General features: G+C 42.0%; 1 protein-coding gene across 15 annotated transcripts in view; it reads left to right on the top strand.

Moving 5' to 3' along the window:
* DENND1A (DENN domain containing 1A) overlaps positions 1–20154 on the top strand; it is a 513319-nt gene that overhangs the window by 331599 nt on the left and 161566 nt on the right. For 14 of the 15 annotated variants that reach the window (XM_047829482.1, XM_047829479.1, XM_047829488.1 and 11 more), the window contains one exon: positions 964–1065. The exons of the other annotated variant lie outside the window; for it this stretch is intronic. In XM_047829482.1, the coding sequence (XP_047685438.1) occupies positions 964–1065 (102 nt within the window). The remainder of the gene's footprint in view (positions 1–963; positions 1066–20154) is intronic. 15 annotated transcript variants of the gene reach the window in all.

Below are 20154 nucleotides of genomic sequence, written 5' to 3' on the forward strand. Positions count from 1 at the left end.
TAAGGTCTTCCTAATTAACTGGGCCAAGTGAGATAAAGACAACAGTTGTGAAGTTCTAGACTCTAAAGGAATGAGCTTTGATATTGGACAGGAGAAGAGGGTTGAATGAGATTGGGGAGCGGTGGGTAGGCGGGAGAAAAATGGAGGAGGATTCTAGCAGTGGGTGAATAGTGTTATTAAAAATTAAAAACTCAAGCTACACATAATCTTGTACTTCTGCAGACTATGGAGAGCTGCTCCCAGAGGGTGGGCCTTTCCTTTCTCCATATTTTACCTATCCCTTCTTCCCCGCACAAACATGCGCACCTAATAAGCACGTCTCCCTTATCTTTTCCATTACTGCGCCAGTAGAGTAATGGCTCATGGCCAGAGCCTCTGAGCCTTGACTGACTTGCTAGGTTTCTGTGGAAAATGGAACCCAACTGAAAGCGTGACCTCCCTACTCCATGTTTAAGGGAAATGTTGACATGGTAACACCAGTCCATCTACCATATTCCATCCCAAGAATGGTAAGATCCAAAAGAGAGATGGGCAAGTGGCTTTTGGTAAGTGAGTGGGGACAGATTGAAGGGTGTCATTTGGGCTTAGCGTACATCAGAATTCCTGCAGCCAGAGTTTTAGACTATAGCTCCTAGTGTTAAAAAAAGAAAAGAAAAAAAGTTGAGGTGTAAAGATCTCTCTTCCTAACCGTGTGACCTGAGCATATTAACTTAGTCATCTTCATTCTTGTGAAACCCTTTCCCCTGCTGCGACTTGGGGGGGACTGTAGAGCCCCCAGAGTTTTTGTGACAGTTAAAAGGCCTAAGAGATGTGACCCACCTAGCATTGGGCCTGCCACAAAATGAGCCTTTGGCAAATGTCACTGTTCTTCCTTATTCCGCTTCCCCGGAGAGGGCCAGTGGAAATATCCGTGTCCTCATGGTGCTTCAATTATTTTTTCTTTCGGAATTTTTTTATTTGCAGAAAGTCAGAAACATGGCCCTGGATGATGTCGTGATCCTCAACGTGGACACCAACACCCTGGAAACTCCCTTTGATGACCTCCAGAGCCTCCCAAATGATGTGGTGGGTAATGAGCTCTTGAGGTCTGACTCCTGTGAGTTCGGGCAGTGGACATGAACATGACTTTCGGGAACGGAAAGGAGGGGAGACGGTCGTGGTTTTCTTCTGGCCTAAGAACTACAGTTTGTTTCTCTGCTGCGTCTGCCACCTTTGTCTCCGTGAAGGAAAGTTGGAGGGTGGTTCATTTTGTTTAGTGGCTTTGCTCTCATAACGTGCATCTGGGGGGCTGTGTAGTGATCCCAGCGTCTAGTCAGCTCCTCTTTGTGTGGGAGCCTCAGGGACTTGCGTCCCCTCTCCAGCATATTGCCGCTTCCCAAGGACAGCACAGCTTCCCCTGAGCAACCCCGGAGGGCTTTCTGTGTGCGTGATATGGGACACTTCAGATCTGTATGTCTTTCCTGGACCATCATCAAGCAGCCATTTTCCCATGTAGCAAGATATCTGCTGACAGTGCTCTGAATGTGGCTCTCTGTCCCATAAATCTTAAATACCTAACGTCTAGACAGATAGTGGGCTCTCTTTAGCAAAAGCAACCGGCTGCCACATTTGCCATGCCGACACCTGACCACCTACCTGTCTCAACGTTGCTACTCAGGCTGCCTCATGGGCAGCTGTGCGAAGCAGACCCAATCTCCCCCATCGTCCACAGGAATGAGGAGGACTGGGGCTCACTGGGAAATAGGGTTTTGATGTTTCTGGTGTGACCTCCATGGCTCTGTCTGCTGGAGGATCTATAAAGTTATTCTGACTTCCAGGCTGAAGGGAGTAGATGTTCCCGGCCCCATGTGCTGACGTGGGATCGGGTCTGGGCTGCTGGGTTTGTGTCATGGGAAGTGGAGCTCCATTCCTGCCGGAGGTCCCCGTGGCACTTTGGGGTTAGCTGTCTGGAAGAGATGCTGCTGTTTGTTGATGAACAACTTGCAACGTGGTTTCAAACTCCTCTACTCTTAACAGTGTAAGATTTGGGGAAGTCATTTGTGCTACATAAAGATATTCTGGGGCACCTGGGTGGCTCAGTCAGTTGAGCGTCTGACTCTTGATTTTGGCTCAGGTCATGATTCCGGGGTCACAGGATTGAGCCCTGTGTCCAGCTCCGCGCTGTGCGTGGAGCCTGCTTAAGAGTCTGTCTTCCCCACCTCCCACCTCCACTCTGCTCCACTCCCCTGCTCTTGTGCGTGCGTGCGTTCTCTCTCTCTCTCTCTCTCTCTCTAATAAAACTTAAAAAAACCCACAAAATTTAAAGATGTTCCATTTGTAGTCTAATTAAACAATGGCTACCATTCATTGACTTCCTATGTGCTAAGCTCTATGCTAAGAGCTCGTACTGACCCCTCATTTCCTCTTCACACTGCCCTGAGGAAGGCATTTTCCTTATTCCTGCTTCATGCCCAGAGCTAGAAAGAGGAGGAGCCAGGAAGTGAACCCAACTCTGTCTCTCCTGAGAGCTGCCAAGCCCCACATCCTCTCTAGGGGCCGTCTGCATTCAGGGATCGCATGCAGTTAGCATTATAGCCCAGTGGAGTAGGTGTTCTCTCCTTTACATAGGGCAGATGAGCCTCAGAGAGCACGTGCCCTGCTATAGGTCATATGACTGGCTGGGGCAGAGCTGAGATTGGACGGCACCAAAGCCCACACTGCCTCCTCTCCTTGTACCCTGTCCCCCGCCCCTTCTGAGGCAAATAGATGGCAGAAACAGGAAAAGGGAAAGGACCAGACACCATGAGGCTACCTATTCGTGTCAGGACAAGGTATGGGCTTGGGATCTCAGGGCCTCCTGACCATAGTTTGAATCATTGGTCCAAAGAATATGTGGCTTCCACCCTGGTTCCTTCCTAGGGAAAAGCTTTCCCCTTAATCCATGGGTGCCATATGTATGGACCTGTCAGTTCCTGAGTGAATTTTGTAAGTGAGCCTGAGGTATCAGATGCTAGGAATGGCCAGGGGCCTGGGGCAGCCCAGAATGACTGGCTGATAGCTAGGAAACAGTGGGGTAGACTGGTCCCATCTGCCGTGTGCAGGCCCAGTGCTGGGCATCAAACAGCAAAGATGAAATAGATCTAGTCCTTTCCTTCAAAGAGGAAAGTAGGGGAAACAGATATGTTAAAAAATATATATATATATATAAATATATATATAAATATATATAAATATATAAAAAAATATATAAATATATATAAATATATACATGTATGTGTGTGTGTGTGTGTGTGTATATATATATATATATATATATATATATATATATATATATATATCACGATGTAGCATAATAGGGGTCACAAGGGAAATAAGAATCAGGCACAGAAGGGCCCAGGGATGACAAAATTTGGGAGACGGAAATAGAGGCTTCCTGAAGATGGCACATTCCAAGATGCTTTTTAAGTGATCGTCGCAGTGGTCTCGGGGAACCAAAGGAATGTAGGCAAGTTATTTTTTTCTCTCTGAGCTCAGGCTCCCGTGTTGGAAGGAGGAGTGTGAGCCCTGTAGTTAGGATTGCTGTAGCAAATAAACAAGATGGTTATGTTCCTCAAATGCTTAGAACAGTGCTCACGTATTGTTAGTGTTCAATAAATGGTACCTGCATTTGTTTTTCATAAAATTGTTGTTAATCATTGCAGCCAGAGTTGGAGGACAGTTATGTTCCCTAAAAGTCCTCTGCCTACACAAAAACGAGGTCTGTGGCAGGGTTGAGAACGTTCTACAACAGTGTTCAGCATGGGGCTCCAGAGCCATGAAAGACTCCAAATAATGGATAGGGAATGTGGTCCGTAAGGCATTTGTGTTTCTGGGGAATGCATAGGTTTGCTCCCATAAGACTGTGTGAACTGTCACATCCTTGAGAGAAGAAACCACATGCTGTGCATCTTCGTGTCCCTTGCCTTCAGCACAGAGCCGGGACTTGCAGGGCACCGCCATGTCCACAGCTGACCTCACAATTTCCCCTTTGGTTGGAGGTGCTTGTTTGTGGCGTCTGACAGATTCTGCTTCTTCAGCCGTTTGTCAAATTCTCTTCTCCCGTTCTCCCTCCACCACCTAATCCAGGCTCTTCGTTTTCTCCCCACACCATTAACCACCAGCCCGTGAACTTGCTCCTCTGACTCCAGCCTGTCCTCCTCTTGCACCAGAGCAGCCTTTCCAAAAATAAATTTAACTGTATTTCCCTCTTAAAACTACTCCATTAATGAACATAATTAAAAAACAGAAACAAACAAGCAAAAAAACAAAACGAAACAAAAACCCATTACCTCCCAGTGCCTATAGCTTAGAGGCGAATTCCTTCTGTTGGCTTTGAAATCAGACAGACACGTGTTTCAATCCTGGCTTCTCCACGTACTAACCGTGTGATCTTGATCAAAATTACTTAGGCTCTCTGAGCCTTAGTTTCCTCATAGGTTGTTGTGCAAATTGAAGGTAATGTATATAATATATGTAAAACATACATCCTACGAGTGTGATAGATGGTAGTTAGTGATGATGATTATGGATGATGATTTATGGATATTTACAATGAGCATGGCATTCAGGGTCCTCTTTCATATTCTGACTCTCCTGGGTGTTTTTCTGATAGCTTTAGCTCTCTCCCCTCCCAGCTCCAAACTCCATACATAATTGGAACTGTTACTAGTTCTGCAAACCTTGCATGTTATTTTATAACTTCAAACTTTGCATATAGTCCCCCGCCCCCCGCCCCAAATGTCCTGCCCCACCCGCCAATCTCCTACTCAATCTTCAAGACTTACTCTAAATGTAAAACTATAAAAATCTTCCCTGGAGCACTTGGCTGGCTCAGTTGGTAGAGCATGTGACTCTTAATCTCAGGGTCGTGAGTTCAAGCCCCACATGGGATGTGGAGCCTACTTAAATAAATAAAGAAGTAAGTAAGTAAGTAAGTAAATAAATAAATAAATAAAACCTTTCGTCACCTCTACAGGTCATTTCACTATATCTTGCTCTTTGTGTTCACAGCCCCTTGTATAATTGTGTAATTATACTTGTGTAATTCTGCTTCTCACCCAGCAGTATAATTGAGTATATACTTCTGGCTTTTCCTGTGAATTGTGACTTCTTTAAAGGCAGGAGTCAGGTTTTATTCATCTTTGTTTCCCAGAGATGCAGCAGCCACTGAATAGATAGATAGAAGGGCAGAAGGGACACATGGATTGGGTTATTTTGGTAGATGAAATCTTGAAAAATGTGGCACCCGTGCTGGAAATTTTACTGAAGGAGGCCTCTGTCCCGCTTCTAGCCATGATGGAATAATTGGAACTGGCTTTATCTTCCCACCATTAACAACTACAAGTCTGGACAATTTTAAAAAACGGTAGTTTTCACATATTAGACAACAGGCCGTGCAGGACTTCGATTCCTGAGAGAAAGGAAGCAAGTGAGGTGAGGCCTGCCATTCCCCTGGCTTTTTGCCTTGAGGCATTTCTGGACCATGGTGCCAGGAGGGGGTCCCCAGCAAAGCACACCAGTTTTGCTGAGTCGAGGGGTCAGAAAGCTGAGCTTAAGGGCGAGATGATTTTTAAATTTGTGGGTCAGAGTACCGGACTGGAAGAAGGCACTCATCACAAGAGCTCTAGAAATCTGACTCAAGTCCTCTTGACTAATGTGCTAAAGACTGACCTGCCCCTGTGTAGGGTGGAGCTCATACAGACTCTCGCTCACACAAGCTCTGACCAGCCAGAGTAAGATCTTGCTGTTCAAGGAGGACAGTCGTTAGAGACCGCCGGAGACCATGCCTTGGTAGGACTCTAAGTTCGCTCTAGAGTAAGGATTCTTTTAGCCTGGCCCTAACCGAGGTTAAAAGCAAGCCTTGAGAAGCATAATCTCTCTTGTTTAATCTGAGTACCAGTTACGTGGGCAGGAATTCATTCATCAAGCTGAACACCAATGTTATGTGTGTGTTGTATATTTAAACTTCAGTAAAAGTTTTAAAACTATTTCTTTAAAAAGAAAAGGCCTTGAAAGGTTCAACCTCATATGCAAGGAATTTAACTTCCCATCAAAATAAACTACAACTCTCTTTAAAAGAAGACAGTAGGGGCACCTGGCTGATTCAGTCACTGGAGCATCCACTCTTGATCTCAGGTTTGTGAGTTCAGACTCTATGTTGGGTGTAGAGATTACTTTAAAGAAAAAAAAAGCCAATAAAATCCATACACAACAGTGTAACATTCACAGTATCTGGCAACCTATTTTAAATATATGAGAAGTGTTGAGATCAGAAGAAATGTAGCCCATAACAAAGAGAAAAATCAGTAAAGAAACAAGCTCAGAAATGGTGGAATTAGACAAAGGTCTTGAGATGTAAAGGATTATAAATCAATGTGCTCATGAATTTAAAGGAAGACCTGAACTATTTGAGAAGAGAAATAGAAAACATAAAAAGAATGAAAAGGAACTTGTAGAGGTGAAAAACAGAATACCTGGAATGAAAATTTCATTGATAGGATTAAGAGGATATTAGACACCACAGCATAAAAGATCAATGAACTTAAAAACATAGGAATAAAAACTACCCACTGTGAGGCAGAGAAAGGGAAAACACTGGAAAAGATTAATAGACCCTCTAGGACCCATAGCACAATATCAAGAGGATTAAAATGCTTATCATCCTAGAAGGAGAGGAAGGTGGGGAAAGACAGAAGAAAAAATATTTAAAGAAATTATAGCATTTTTCTTTACTTTTGATGAACATTGTAAATTCAGAGTTCCAAGAAGCTCAAGGAACCTCAAGCATAGTAGATCCACACAAAACCAGAGCCCAGAACGATAATTACTCAGAACCAGTGATAAAAACAAAGGCTTAACATTAGCTGGAGAAAAAAGACACATTACGTAAAAGGAAGAAGTAATGACTGAAGACTTCTTATAAGAAACCACATAAGCCAGAAGGTAATGGAATGACATTTTTAAAGTAATGAAGAGAAATTTTTATCAACCTAGAAATCTATATCCTTCAACAGGATGAAAATATCCTGCAAAATTGAAGACAAAATTTAAGACCTTTTCAGATGAAAAAAGTGAGAGAAAAATCACTGTCAGCAAAGACTACGAGAAATATTAAAGGAAGTTCTTCAGATAAAAGAAAAGTGAAACCATTGAGAAACTTCAACAATAAAGGAGGGAAGAGTGCCAGAAATAGTTAATATGTGGGTAAATATAAGAGACTTCTTTCGTCATTTTTTGTATCCAAAAAAAATTTTTTTGGACGTTTATTCATTTTTGAGAGACAGAGTGCAAGCAGGGGCAGTGAAAAGAGAGAGGGAGACACAGAATCCGAAGCAGGCTCCAGGCTCTGAGGTGTCAGCACAGAGCCCGACGCGGGGGCTCGAACCCACAGACCGCGAGATCACGACCTGAGCCGAAGTCGGACGCTTAACCAACTGAGCCACCTAAGTGCCCCTAGACTTCTTTCTTCATTTTTAATTTCTATAAATGATAACTTGAGTATTTAAATTAAAAAAAACTAACGTATTGTGTGTTGTAACATGGGTAGAAGTGAAATGAAATGTATGGCAGCGGTAACAACAGAGGACAGTGTGTAGATGGAGAAAGGAAGCATATAGTTTTCAGATTCTTAAATTCTATGTAAAATGGTATAACATTGTTTGAAGGTAGCCTCTTCAGTTAAAGATGTATACCGTAAACCTTAGAGGAACCGCTAAGGGGGAAAACAAGATGTACAGCCAATAAGCCAATATTGAAGATCCAAACCATTTAGAGGGAGGGGGAAGGATGACAGAACCAAACACAGAGGGAACAAGTAGAAAAGTTAGCAAGATGAGAGATTGACCCACTATATTGATTATTGCATTAAATGTACATGGTCTAAATATTCCAATTAAAGGAGAGTAATTATATAAATAATCAGGACCCAGTGGGATGCTGTCCACAAGAATTTCATCTCAAAGAGCCAGCCAGATGAAAAGGAAAAGCATGGGAGAGGTACACCATGCAAATACCAGCCAATAGAGAGTTGGTGGGAGATGAGAGGCAAATGTTGCTCATAGAAGAGTTCCAAATATCTGTAGATACTGTCCTCTCAGGAGAAGGAGCTTCATCATCCCCACCCCACCCCCCCCACCCCACCCCCTGCAACACACATACACTTGAGTGGGGGCTGGACTTACTTCCAAGAAACAGAGTCTGTAAAGGGAGAAAGTGTAACTTGAATGGACAGATGTCAAGCACTTCTTCAAGTGATCAAGTTTAATGTCACCAGTGATGTTGTGTGAAGATTATGTAACCTTGATATGATGAGAAGGATACATGACCTCTCAGGCATTCTTTCCAAAAACCCAAATAATGACAAAAAAACTTCAGTTAACCGAAAATTGAGGGACATCTTATAACATACCTGACTAGTACTTTTCTTTTTTTTTTTTTTTTTTTTTAACGTTTATTCATTTTTGAGACAGAGACAGAGCATGAACGGGGGAGGGTCACAGAGAGAGGGAGACACAGAATCCGAAACAGGCTCCAGGCTCTGAGCTGTCAGCACAGAGCCCGACGCGGGGCTCGAACCCACGGACCGTGGGATCATGACCTGAGCCGAAGTCGGATGCTTAACCGACCGAGCCACGCAGGCGCCCCGTACTTTTCAAAACTGTCAAGGCCAGGGGCACCTTGGGTGGCTCAGTTGGTTGAGTGTCTGACTCTTAGTTTCGGCTCAGGTCATGATCCCAGGGTCGTAGGTTTGAGTGTGGAGCCTGCCTAAGTTTCACTCCCTCTTTCCCTCTCCCCCATTCATGTGTGTCTCTCTCTTTCCCTAAAATAAAATTTGAAAAGCTGTCAAGGTCATAAAAAACATAGCAAAGCCTGAGGAACTGTCACAGACCAGAGAGGACTGAAGAGAAATGACAAACTAAATACAAGGTGGAATTCTGGATTGGATACTGGGATAGAAAAAGAACACTACTGGTAAAATTTGGTGAAATCACAATGAGGTTTAGAGTTTAGTTAATAATGTGCCGGAGTTGGTGTTAGTTTTGACAAATGTGCTCTCGTAATATAAGATCTACTAGGGAAACAAACCGTGGAGTGTATAGGTACTCCCTGTAGTATCTTTGCAACTTTTCTGGAAGTATAAAAATATTGCAAAATAAAAAGGATATTTAAAAAAATTTTTTTTAACGTTTATTCATTTTGTGAGAGAGCGAGCGAGTGAGCATGAGTGGGGGAGAGGCAGAGAGATAGGGAGACACAGAATCCGAAGCAGGCTCCAGGCTCTGAGCTGTCAGCACAGAGCCTGACGCAGGGCTCGACCCCACAGACTGTGAGATCATGACCTGAACCTAAGTTGGATGCTTAACTGACTGAGCCACCCAGGTGCCCCAAAAGGATATTTTTTTAAAAAGGAAATAAGAGAGTTTTATAAAGAACTCTGTGCCTATGATTTTGATAAATTAGATAATCAAATTCTTTGAATACACGAATTACCGAAAGTTACTCAATTAGAAATAGAAAACAGAAAAAGTAGCACTATTTCTATTAAATAAATTTGAATTTGTAATTAAAACTTTCCCACAGAGAAAATTCCAGTGCCAGATAGTTTGGCTAATTCTATCATGCATTTAAGGAAGAACAAATAGCAACCTTACACTAACCTTTTTGAGAAAATAAAGGGGAAGGGAACAGCTCCCGCCTTATTTTCGGAGGTTAACATTACTCTGACATGAAAAGCACATGAAGAATCTACAAGAAAAGAAAAGTGCTGGCCAATATGGCTCATAAATACAGATGTAAAAATCTTTAACAAAATTTTGACGAATTGAATACAATCTATAAAAAGGCTAATACCTCATAGAACCACATATTTTAGGAAAAATTCAACCCCTCTCATGTTAAGAGCTCTTTACAAACGAGGTTTCCTCATTGTGATCAAGAGCATCTTGGAAAAACCTACAGCTAACATCTTACTTACTGATGAAAGAATGAATGCTTTTTCCTCTCAGAATGACAACCAAAAGAATGTCTGCTCTTCCTATTTCTATTCAGCAATGTACTAGTGGTTCTAACCAGCTTGCTAAGACAAGGAAGAAAAAAAGGATGAAGTAAAATCGTCTTTTTTTCAGATATGATCATGTGTATGGAAGATCCTTAGGAGGAGTCTTGTAAATTAATTTAGCAAGCACGTAGGATAAGGTCAGTATACAAGAGCTAAATATATTTCTATATAGTGGTGATAAGCAGTTGAAAAGTGAAAAATTTTAAGTGCCATTTAAAATGGCACACAAAATATTTAGGAATAAATTTAACAAAACATGTGAGATTTGTATACTAAAAGCTATAAAATATTTCTGAGAAAAAAACCTAAAAGACCTAAACAAATGGAGAGATATTCCATATTTTCGATTGGAAGACTCCACATTTTAAAGATGTTAATTTTCCCTGAATTGATCTATAGATTCAATATATTCCCAACCCAAATTCCAGATGGCTTAAAAAAAAAAAATTTGACAAGCTAATTCTAAAATGTATATGAATATGCGAAAGATCTAGAATAGCCAAAACAATGTTGAAAAAGAACAAAGTTGTAGGACTTACATTGCCTACTTTCGAGACTTACTATAAAATTACAATAAGTGTACATATATAGTTCGATAGAACAGAATAAATATTTCAGAATTAGACCCAACTGATCTCCAACAAATATGCCAAAGTAATTTAATAGAGAGATGTTAGGTTTTTTCAACAAATGTTACCAGAGCAACTGGATATCCACACAGAAACAAAATGAATCTACTTTTACCTCACGTAAATTCTAGTTCAAAATGGATTCTGGACGTAGATATAGAAGCAAAAACTATAAAATGAGCAGAAGAAAATAGAGGAGAAAATCTTCATGAGCTTGGGGTAGGCAAAGATTTCGTAGACATAGAAGGCACACATCATAAAAGCAAAAGCAATCAATCAAACCTAATAAAAGTAAAAACTTCCCCTCTTCAAAAGACTCCATTGAAAAAATGAAGAGGCAAACCATAGCCTGAGAGAAAATATTCTCCCTACCTATATATGAAAATGGGTTTTTATCCAGGCTATATGAAGAAGTCTTAAACCCTGTAATAAGGAGACAGCCCAGTTAAACTTGAAGAGACACTTAACAGTATAAGATCTTCAAATGGCCAATGAATACGCAAAAACATGCTCCTTGAAGGAGCAGGTTAATATTACAATGAGTGTACCACCATATACCCACTGGTATAACCCAAATAAAATGACTACAGTTCTTATAAATGTGTATGTTAAACATATGTTTACTATTTGACCAACTATTTCATTCCTAAGTATTCACCCAAGAAAATTAAAACTTATGTGCACACAAATATCTGTGTGTACATGTTTTCAGCGGCTTTGTTCATAATCGCCAAAAACTGAAACAAGCCAGGTGTCCTTCACCTGGTGATTGTATAAACAGTGATATACTTATAAAATGGAATACTAAGCAACAAAAAGAAACAACTGATCTGCCCAACAACATAGATGAATCTGAAATACCTAACACTGAGTAAAAGAAGTCAGGTGTAAGAGAATATACTATATGATTTTATTTATATAGAATTCTAGAAGAGCAAAAGCTAGTCTTTGGTGGATGAAAGCAGATCAGTGGTTGCCTTGGGCTGGGTTGGAGAAGGCAAGGAGTGACTGACAAGGGTACCAGGGCACATTTTGGGGTGAAGAAAGCATTCTGTATCTTGATTTTGGTGGTGGTTACACGGGTCCATACATTTGTCAGAACTCCTCCAGCTGTACTTTCTATGCATTCTATCATACATCAGTTATGACTTATGTTCATTTTTAAAAACGAGAGGACTTGGAAATAAATTTAAAAAGGAGGCTCCAATATCGAGGTGCTTTCAGAACATCACTCTTGATTTTCATGTGATCTATGAACATGGGGAAAGGGGTAACTTGGGAGGTAGGGTGGTTCTGGCTTTCTAGTAGGTACCTAGATAGTTTGGTCTCAACTTCTGTAATCTTACGTCAGTTATCTTTTTTCTACCTTAAAAAAAAAAAAAAAAAAGAAAGAAAAACAGATTGACCAGGTTAATGCTATTGTATTTTGCTGGGTTCCATGAGACTTGCAGATTTGCCGTTCTCACTGACAATATTGTATTGTTCCCCAGCTGTGGATTTTAGAGGAGGAATGTTGCAAAGATAGTATGTCTCTTATTGATTTCCACGCCTGTTTATAGACTTCATGTTTATCTCAAGCCCATGTGGATGCTGAGAACAGAAACATAATGTCCCCTCCCTCCGCAGCCATTTAACGAAACACTCTTCATCTGTTTCTCTCCTAAATTTTAAATAACATCTCTTGTTCCTTCAAGAGCATTAAGTAAGTATAGGCTGCTTGGCCAGTACATAGTTTGGAGAGCTTTTAAAAAGCTTGATAAAAGGGAACTCAAATTCTTCCAGGCTTCCAGTGATGTGGACGTACCACATTTTATTACTGGGGAACAAGATTTCCCATGGCTCAGTTAGGGCCCTTTTTTTAATATTCTTTGGCCTGAAATTTGTAGGCTTTTGTGTAAGCACATGTATGTGGAGGCCTTTACTGTCTGCTTACTCTTTTCCTTTTTTCACTCCATGCTTTTTGTAGCCTGAGTGATGCTCTTTTGTAACAGGCTTTGTTATATCATGACATATTTAAATAGGACGTTAAGGTGTGTATTCTTTTTTTGACTCAATAATTCGACTGCTAAGATTTTTTTTCTAAATGGAGAAAGCCACCTAACCAAATAGCATTGTTGATGTTTTGTTAACCAAAGTTGGAAGCAACCTTAATCTCCAAAATTAGGAGGAGTAATTAAGGTAATGTATCCGTTTGCGATTCAGTGGAGTGCACCCTACAAGTCATTAAAAATGATGGTTATGAAGACTGGGCAACACAGGGAATGCTAAAGATGCAACTTAGTGAAAAAAAGCAGAATAAATGTCACATCTACTATGAGACAATGAAGAAAAATAGCCATATACACAGAAGTAAAAGATTTTTAAAAGAGCTCCCAAATTGCCAGCAGTAGGGTGTTAAGATAGTAAAGCTGTGGGGCACCTGGGTGGCTCAGTCGGTTAAGCGTCCAACTTCGGCTCAGGTCATGATCTCACAGTTTGTGAGTTTGAGCCCCGCATTGGGCTCTTGCTGACAACTTAGAGCCTGGAGCCTGCTTCGGATTCCTTGCCTCCCTCGCTCTCTGCTCCTCCCCTGTTCATGCTCTGTCTCTCTCCCCTTCAAAAATAAATAAACATTAAAAAAAAAAAAGATAGTAAAGCTATGAGTTAACATTTTTCTCCTCTATTTTTCTAAATTTTCTATGATATTATCACCAGGTTTATGATAGAAAAATCATCTTTCTTCCCCTCATCTGAAACACTTGAATGTTTGGGCTTTGGGCTTCCTGGTTTGTATGTCTTCAGGTGTCTACCTGTCACCATTCATCCCTCATGCTTTTAAGTCCTTGTCTGTAGGACTCTGTTCTGTGTTGGCCACTCTCCTTGACGGCGTCCACTCCATGACTTGTAAATTTCATGCAGCGAGGGCAGGAGCATCCTGACCCAGTGGGCCTTGCCCTGAGTGTGTGCGTACGATTTGTCAACAATCAAGTATTTTATGGGGGTTTATGGGACTTCATTAAAGATGCTGGAGCAGGAGCACTGTGGGACATCAGAAGAGACCTCAGCAATAAACCGCAACTCCAAGCTTTGGAATGCAGTAAATGTTTAAAAGACTTCCTTCCTTTCATTACTGAATTTTACTTTACTTTTATACCAGTAAAGAGTTGTGTTTTATTGGTTGAAATTTCTTGATTCCGTTTCCCCAGGTCTGTTTAAAAGCTACATTTTATCTTTGAGGATGTTTGGCTCGTGGTAGAGGAAGGGCTGCCAGCGGATTCAATTAACTGGCAGAGCTCACAGATATTGTACACGGGTTTCTTTTTTTCTCCTTTTTCACAACTGCTACATAAACACAGCTGGGTTTAATATTTGTCGTAACAAAGATTTAACTTGAATCCTTGTACTCCGGGTAATTAACGCTTGGAATCTCGGCTACTTTTTCGTTCGTCCGTTTGTAATCCTCTGCATTTCTTTACTCTGGCTATCCAGATAATGAAGTGCGCTCCTCTAGGTCTTTGCCCTGCCTTAAAACTGCTTAATATTTGGCTGTTCCCACTAGAGAGCAGATGCTTTTCTTTGCAAGAATTGAATTTCTGTCAGCTCTTTTATGCATCATGTGTTTGGAACTGTAAGTGGATCAAGTTGTTCATCACAGCAGGGACACTGTGAAACACATCTATTATACACACTTCCCACCCCCCCCCCTTCCTGTGTTTTTTCTCCCCCGAGGAGGTGGAGATGCCCAGATCCCATTGGAAGATAGCTCACTCTGTGGGGATGTATCCATGTGATCGACCATGGATCCGGCCTGGCTGCATCCCTGAGCATGGAAATCTACATCCATCCAGCCCAGGATTGTTGCTGAGACAAATCCCGCTTTTATCTTTGTAAACACCGTGCACTTCATTAACTCCCAAATACACACCGAGTTTGGGTCACTAAATAAACCCACCGGGTTTAGCATAGCATAATGAGTGACATTTCAGTAATTGATGCCCTAGAAAATGTTAATTGTGAGTCCGCTATTTTATTTTTATGCTACAGTAGTGGCTAGGGTTGTTTTGGCTTTGGAGTGGAGTTGTATGGAAAAATAGTCACCATCTATGAGGCTCCTACTCTGTGCCAGGCACTGTGCTAGAGGCTCAGAAAATGTTGACATTTAATTTGCGTAACAGTTCTGAAACAAATGTGGTGGGGGAGGGGTACTTTGCCCCTTTTTTATAGATGAAGAGAAGAGGTTAAGTCACCAGCAAATAGCCAGCATCTAAAGCAGAATTTGACCCCAGACTAAATCAACACACTTTTGGGTATGGTACCTTCATGCTCAGGGTTTGCTAGACATACATTCATTCATTGGTCAATCAACGCACTGATTCATTACACGTGCATGTTACATGCTGCGGTCCTTCCATTTGAGTTGCCTCATTCTTCCTCAAGTCCAAAAGACAGTTGGCTTTTAGCAACCAAGCACCTTTGTATCCATCCATCTAAATCTGAGCTGCTGGTGGTACTTGGAATTGTTTATTTAATTTTGCTTTTTCCATCAGAGCTCAGTGTGAATATGATCCAACTTCCCAAAGCAACGGTACCGTGTTCTTACAGTTTTCATTTTGAGAATTTCCATCCCTAGATTTAGCTTTGAACTGATGGCTAAAGATTCCCAGTCCGAGTAGTTTTGTTTGTCAACATCACTTTGAAAGGCAGGAGTCTTGATGATGTTCCTGCTGTGATATACTCATCTTTTAGGTCTCAGATAGTGGTGGTGAGGGCAAAAGTGCCTTTTGGTACATTTTTAATAGATATCATTCAATTTGCAGGAGTCATTCTGAGACGTTCACATGTCTGACTGAAATACCGCTGATCTATAGAATTAATTATAGTTAAATGGATAGATGGCTTTTGCCCATGAAGAACGTCATTAATCTCTTGATCAACATTTTTAGTTATGATTAACTTTAGTCTTCCTGCAAATACTTCAAATTAGAACCAGGCATTAGTGTCCTGGTTCATTAAAAATAGACCAACCCCTTTATTTTTGATTTGCAGTCCGTTTTGTTGTTGAAAGATGTTGGCATTTAAAAAAAAATCGGCAGAGAATATGTTGTAAAAAAAAAAAAATGTATAACTTCCCTTTTGCAAGTGTGTATCTGTTTTTTCAAAGGTAACTTACATTTGTATTTTGTGCCTTGTGTTTGCAAGAGAATGGTTCTTGGTTTATTCATGTTGACAACTGAAAAGCCTTAGACCTAATTAAAAGAATTTCCACGAGCACCTTTACTGAACCATTTCATTACGCGGCACTGCACAGATTGCATTGTGAAACATGGTGATAGTTTAAATCTGACCTTTAAACCTAAACTGCCAGGAGAATGGGGGAGAAAACCCTTCTTTTAAAATACTCCCTGGATGCATGTATATATATAGGCATACTCGCATGCACATATTTGGTTAGAAATAATCCCTTTATTGAATGACCACCTAATAATATAAATACACATTTACTCAGAGCTCAGCTCTTGCTTGTAGCCTCCTTTAGCTTGGGCAGGATTTTCAGCTGCATTAATTTTGTGTGTGTGTGTGTGTGTGTGTGTGTGTGTGTGTGTGTGTGTGTGTGTTAAAGCTAAATTGTTTTATAGGGAAAACAAAGACAATTTCACTTCCTCTGGGCAAAAAAAAGGGGGGGGGGCTTTTGGAAGAAGAAGAAGAAGATTACAAATAGGTAGAAGAATGTAAAGTTGTTGCTTCTGTGTTTCAGTTTAAAATGCCTGGGTACTTAGATTAAATGCATGAGGTTGGGGGGCTGGAGGGCTTTAGTATGTGGTGCACTATTGTTAGGCAGATAGTGGAAATGGGCCTTTTTGTTTCAAAATTCTACTTTTTTACTCCAAGAGTGGCATTTTAAGGACTTGATAGTTCTTAAGATGCTCAACAAAGCCATTATAGCCTATAGTGAAGTAGCCATTCACATAATGAAAATTGATCCTTTTGTCTAACAGAAACTGCTTAGATTGTAAGGCTTGCCTCCAACTTTCTGACTTAATGCTCAACCAGTGAGATGTCAGGAGAGAGACAGAGGGGAGCAGCAGCCTGGGCCCCGAGGGTCATAGCCAGCTCCTGCTTGGAGCTCCACGTAACTAGCACGGTCTCCACTCCCCCATGGAGAACCAGGATCTTCGAGGGGAAAATGGGATGCAGAAGAAGCAATTAAAGCCAACTGAGGTCAAGGTACAACCATGTTCTCAAGAAAGAAACAGAAAAACAAGGAATGAGAGGAAGCAATAATGGAGATAGATTTAAGTTGGGAAAGAAATAAACCAGTATCAAGGACAAATCTAATTTGCTGGTCTTAAGAAATCCTGGCAGCAGTGAGAATCCATGAAGTTGCACAGACTTGGAGTAAGACAGACCTGGGCTTGACTTTGGTCTGGCCATGTGACATGGGGCTGTGGCTCACTTTCCTTATCTATATAGTGGGGATAACCATGCCTGTCTAGCCCAGTTGTAACTTTTTTTTTAAATTTTTTTTTAACGTTTATTTATTTTTGAGACAGAGAGAGACAGAGTATGAACAGGGGAGGGGCAGAGAGAGAGGGAGACACAGAATCTGAAACAGGCTCCAGGCTCTGAGCCGTCAGCACAGAGCCCGACGCGGGGCTCGAACTCACGGACCGTGAGATCGTGACCTGAGCCGAAGTCGGACGCTTAACCGACCAAGCCACTCAGGTGCCCCCAGCTATAACGTTTTTAATACAATGCTGGGTATGAAAACACCTGCCATGGTGTTTGGTACCTAGTCAGGGGCTTGATAAATACTAATTCCTCTTCCTTTCTCCTAATGAATTCCTGGTTTCAGACAGTCGGGTGGGATTGCCTTTACACATCAAGACTTTGTGCTTCAAATTTGAGGCAAGAACGAAGGCACTGGTAGATACACTGCCATTTTTCATTGCCCATGTGAAGGTAGTAGAGAGAGCCAATGTATCTGTGTCCCTGAAAATAGGAAAACAAGGCAATTAGTTCCTTCTCTCCTCTCCAGACCCAGAATTGCGCGGGGGATCTTATAGCAGCCTTGATATCTAGTCTGTTCAGGAAAGGAAAAATCAATGTGGCTTGGTCCTTACAGGCCATTTAAAAAAAAATTTGTTTTTTAATGTTTATTTGTCTTTGAGAGAGAGAAACAGAGTGTGAGCAAGGGAGGAGCGGAGAGAGAGGGAGACACAGAATCTGAAGCAAGCTCCAGGCTCTGAGCTATCAGCGCAGAGCCCGATATGGGGCTCAAACTCCTGAACCAGGAGATCGTGACCTGAGCTGAAGTCAGACGTTTAACCAACTGAGCCACCCAGGAGCCCCCTTACAGGCCATTTTTAAAGGGAGAAAGAAAGTGTGATTCTAGTGCCTCTTTCCATGTGCTGCTGGATGTCTGGGAAAAACAAAAAAATCTTTTAACTTCATTTCTTTTTTTTTTTTTTTTAACGTTTATTTATTTTTGAGACAGAGAGAGACAGAGCACGAACAGGGGAGGGTCAGAGAGAGAGGGAGACACAGAATCTGAAACAGGCTTCAGGCTCTGAGCTGTCAGCACAGAGCCCAACGTGGGGCTCGAACTCACAGACCACAAGATCATGACCTGAGCCGAAGTCAGATGCCTAACCGACTGAGCCACCCAGGCGCCCCCTTTTGACTTCATTTCTAACACTGGGCAGTTAAGGCGAGAAGTGGGGTCCTTTGCACAGGCTACCTGAGTCAGACTTTTTAAAACTCTCTGCTTGAAGTGTTTGTTGTGCCAGCCCTGAGGATGGTCATGGTTCCTGCCTTCCTAGAACGTCCAGCCTAATAGAAAAGAGACATTTATGGGATTGTTGCAACATGCACCATTTCACATTGAAGGAACGGTACAAGGAGAGTATGTGACAGGGAACCTTGGTCTACTCTGAGGGGTCAGACCCAGGAAGTGATTATATTTGAGCTGAGACCTGGAGGATGACGGGTCGTTGTTCAGTACGGCAGCCACTATTCGCATGTGGCTATTTAAATTTTAATTGATTACAATGGAATAAAATAAAAACTTCAGTTCCTCAATCACACCAGGAGCATTTCGAGCACTCAGTTGCAGCTACCACAGCAGACGACACAGACAATAAATTATTGGCAGACGGGCCTATCGGACAGCGCTGGGTTGTGGGCAAGGGGGTCATGGTGTTGGGAGCATTCTGGAGGACCAGGCCCACCAGAGGTCTTGGGGTGCACGAGAGGCCAGTGTGACCGGAGTCCAGAGGGTGGACGCCATGGAGGGGATGCAGAGCCTCGAATCTGAGAGAGGCTGAGGCCAATCACCCCGGGCCTTGCAGGCCAGGCTAGGACTTTAGTCTTTATCCTCCAAGCAGTGGGGATGCTACTGAAAGATCCTAACAATCAGAAGTGCATAAAATAGACAGTGAAAGCATCCCTGCATAGTTCATGCTTGATACGTGGCGCTTTCGATTTTTGCCATATATACTGCTCAGCAACTTGCGTTTTTCCCCGTCTGGCAGTATTTTGTAGATCCCTTTTCCTGTCAGAAGTGGATAGGAGCGTCTTAGAGGGGGATAGGTGAATTGTGGGCCGTCTTTATCTCCACCTTCCTGCCTCCCCGCCCACAAGTTGCAACCGAGTAATAACAAAATAAATCCGGGGCGCCTGGGTGGGTCCGTTGATTAAGCGTCCGACTTCGGCTCAGGTCATGATCTCACAGTTCGTGAGTTCGAGCCCCGCATTGGGTTCTGTGCTGACAGCGCGGAGCCTGGAGCCCACTTCGAGTTCTGTGTCTCCTCCTTTCTCTGCCCTTCCCCCGCTCCCACACTGTCTCTCTCTCTCTCTCAAAAATAAGTAAACATTAAAAAAAGTAAAATAAAATAAAAAGAAACCTATATCTGTTGAGCGCTGATAAGTTATCTTCATTCTGGTGTAAGAAGATATGTAAAAATACTGGTTATTCAGAAAGCTGAATATGAGGATGATGATATATACCACCCGAGAGCCCCTTTTGGAGTAGTAGCAAGCTGCCTGTGGCTCTTCTGGGGGAGCCTGACTACAGACAGCTCTCCTGCACTGGGTCCTGGCCATCCGCACCTGTTCCCGGCACATCTCCAGCATGGGGCCTGCGAAGATTAGGATCAATGGAAGGAGTAAGCTACTGTGCCCTAAGAAAGAGTTATTTGTTCTGACAGAGGGTGTCACAGAAAGGGGCTTTTTTTTTAATGAAAGGATTTTGTTCAAGAATAGGATAAAGAATATCCCAGGCTTAGGGGTGGTTTGGAGACCTCTGAAATTCAGTAGAAGGCAGCGTTGGAAATGGAGCTTGAGCCGAGCCCATAGAGGGCCTTGAATATTGTGCTAAGAAATTTGGACTTTGATTATGTGAGCACTATAGAGCCACCAAAAATTAAAAAATTGTTTTCAACGTTTATTTATTTTTGAGAGAGAGAGACTGAG

The sequence above is a fragment of the Prionailurus viverrinus genome, chromosome D4 (genome assembly GCF_022837055.1).
Source record: "Prionailurus viverrinus isolate Anna chromosome D4, UM_Priviv_1.0, whole genome shotgun sequence".
Taxonomy (NCBI): domain Eukaryota; kingdom Metazoa; phylum Chordata; class Mammalia; order Carnivora; family Felidae; genus Prionailurus; species Prionailurus viverrinus.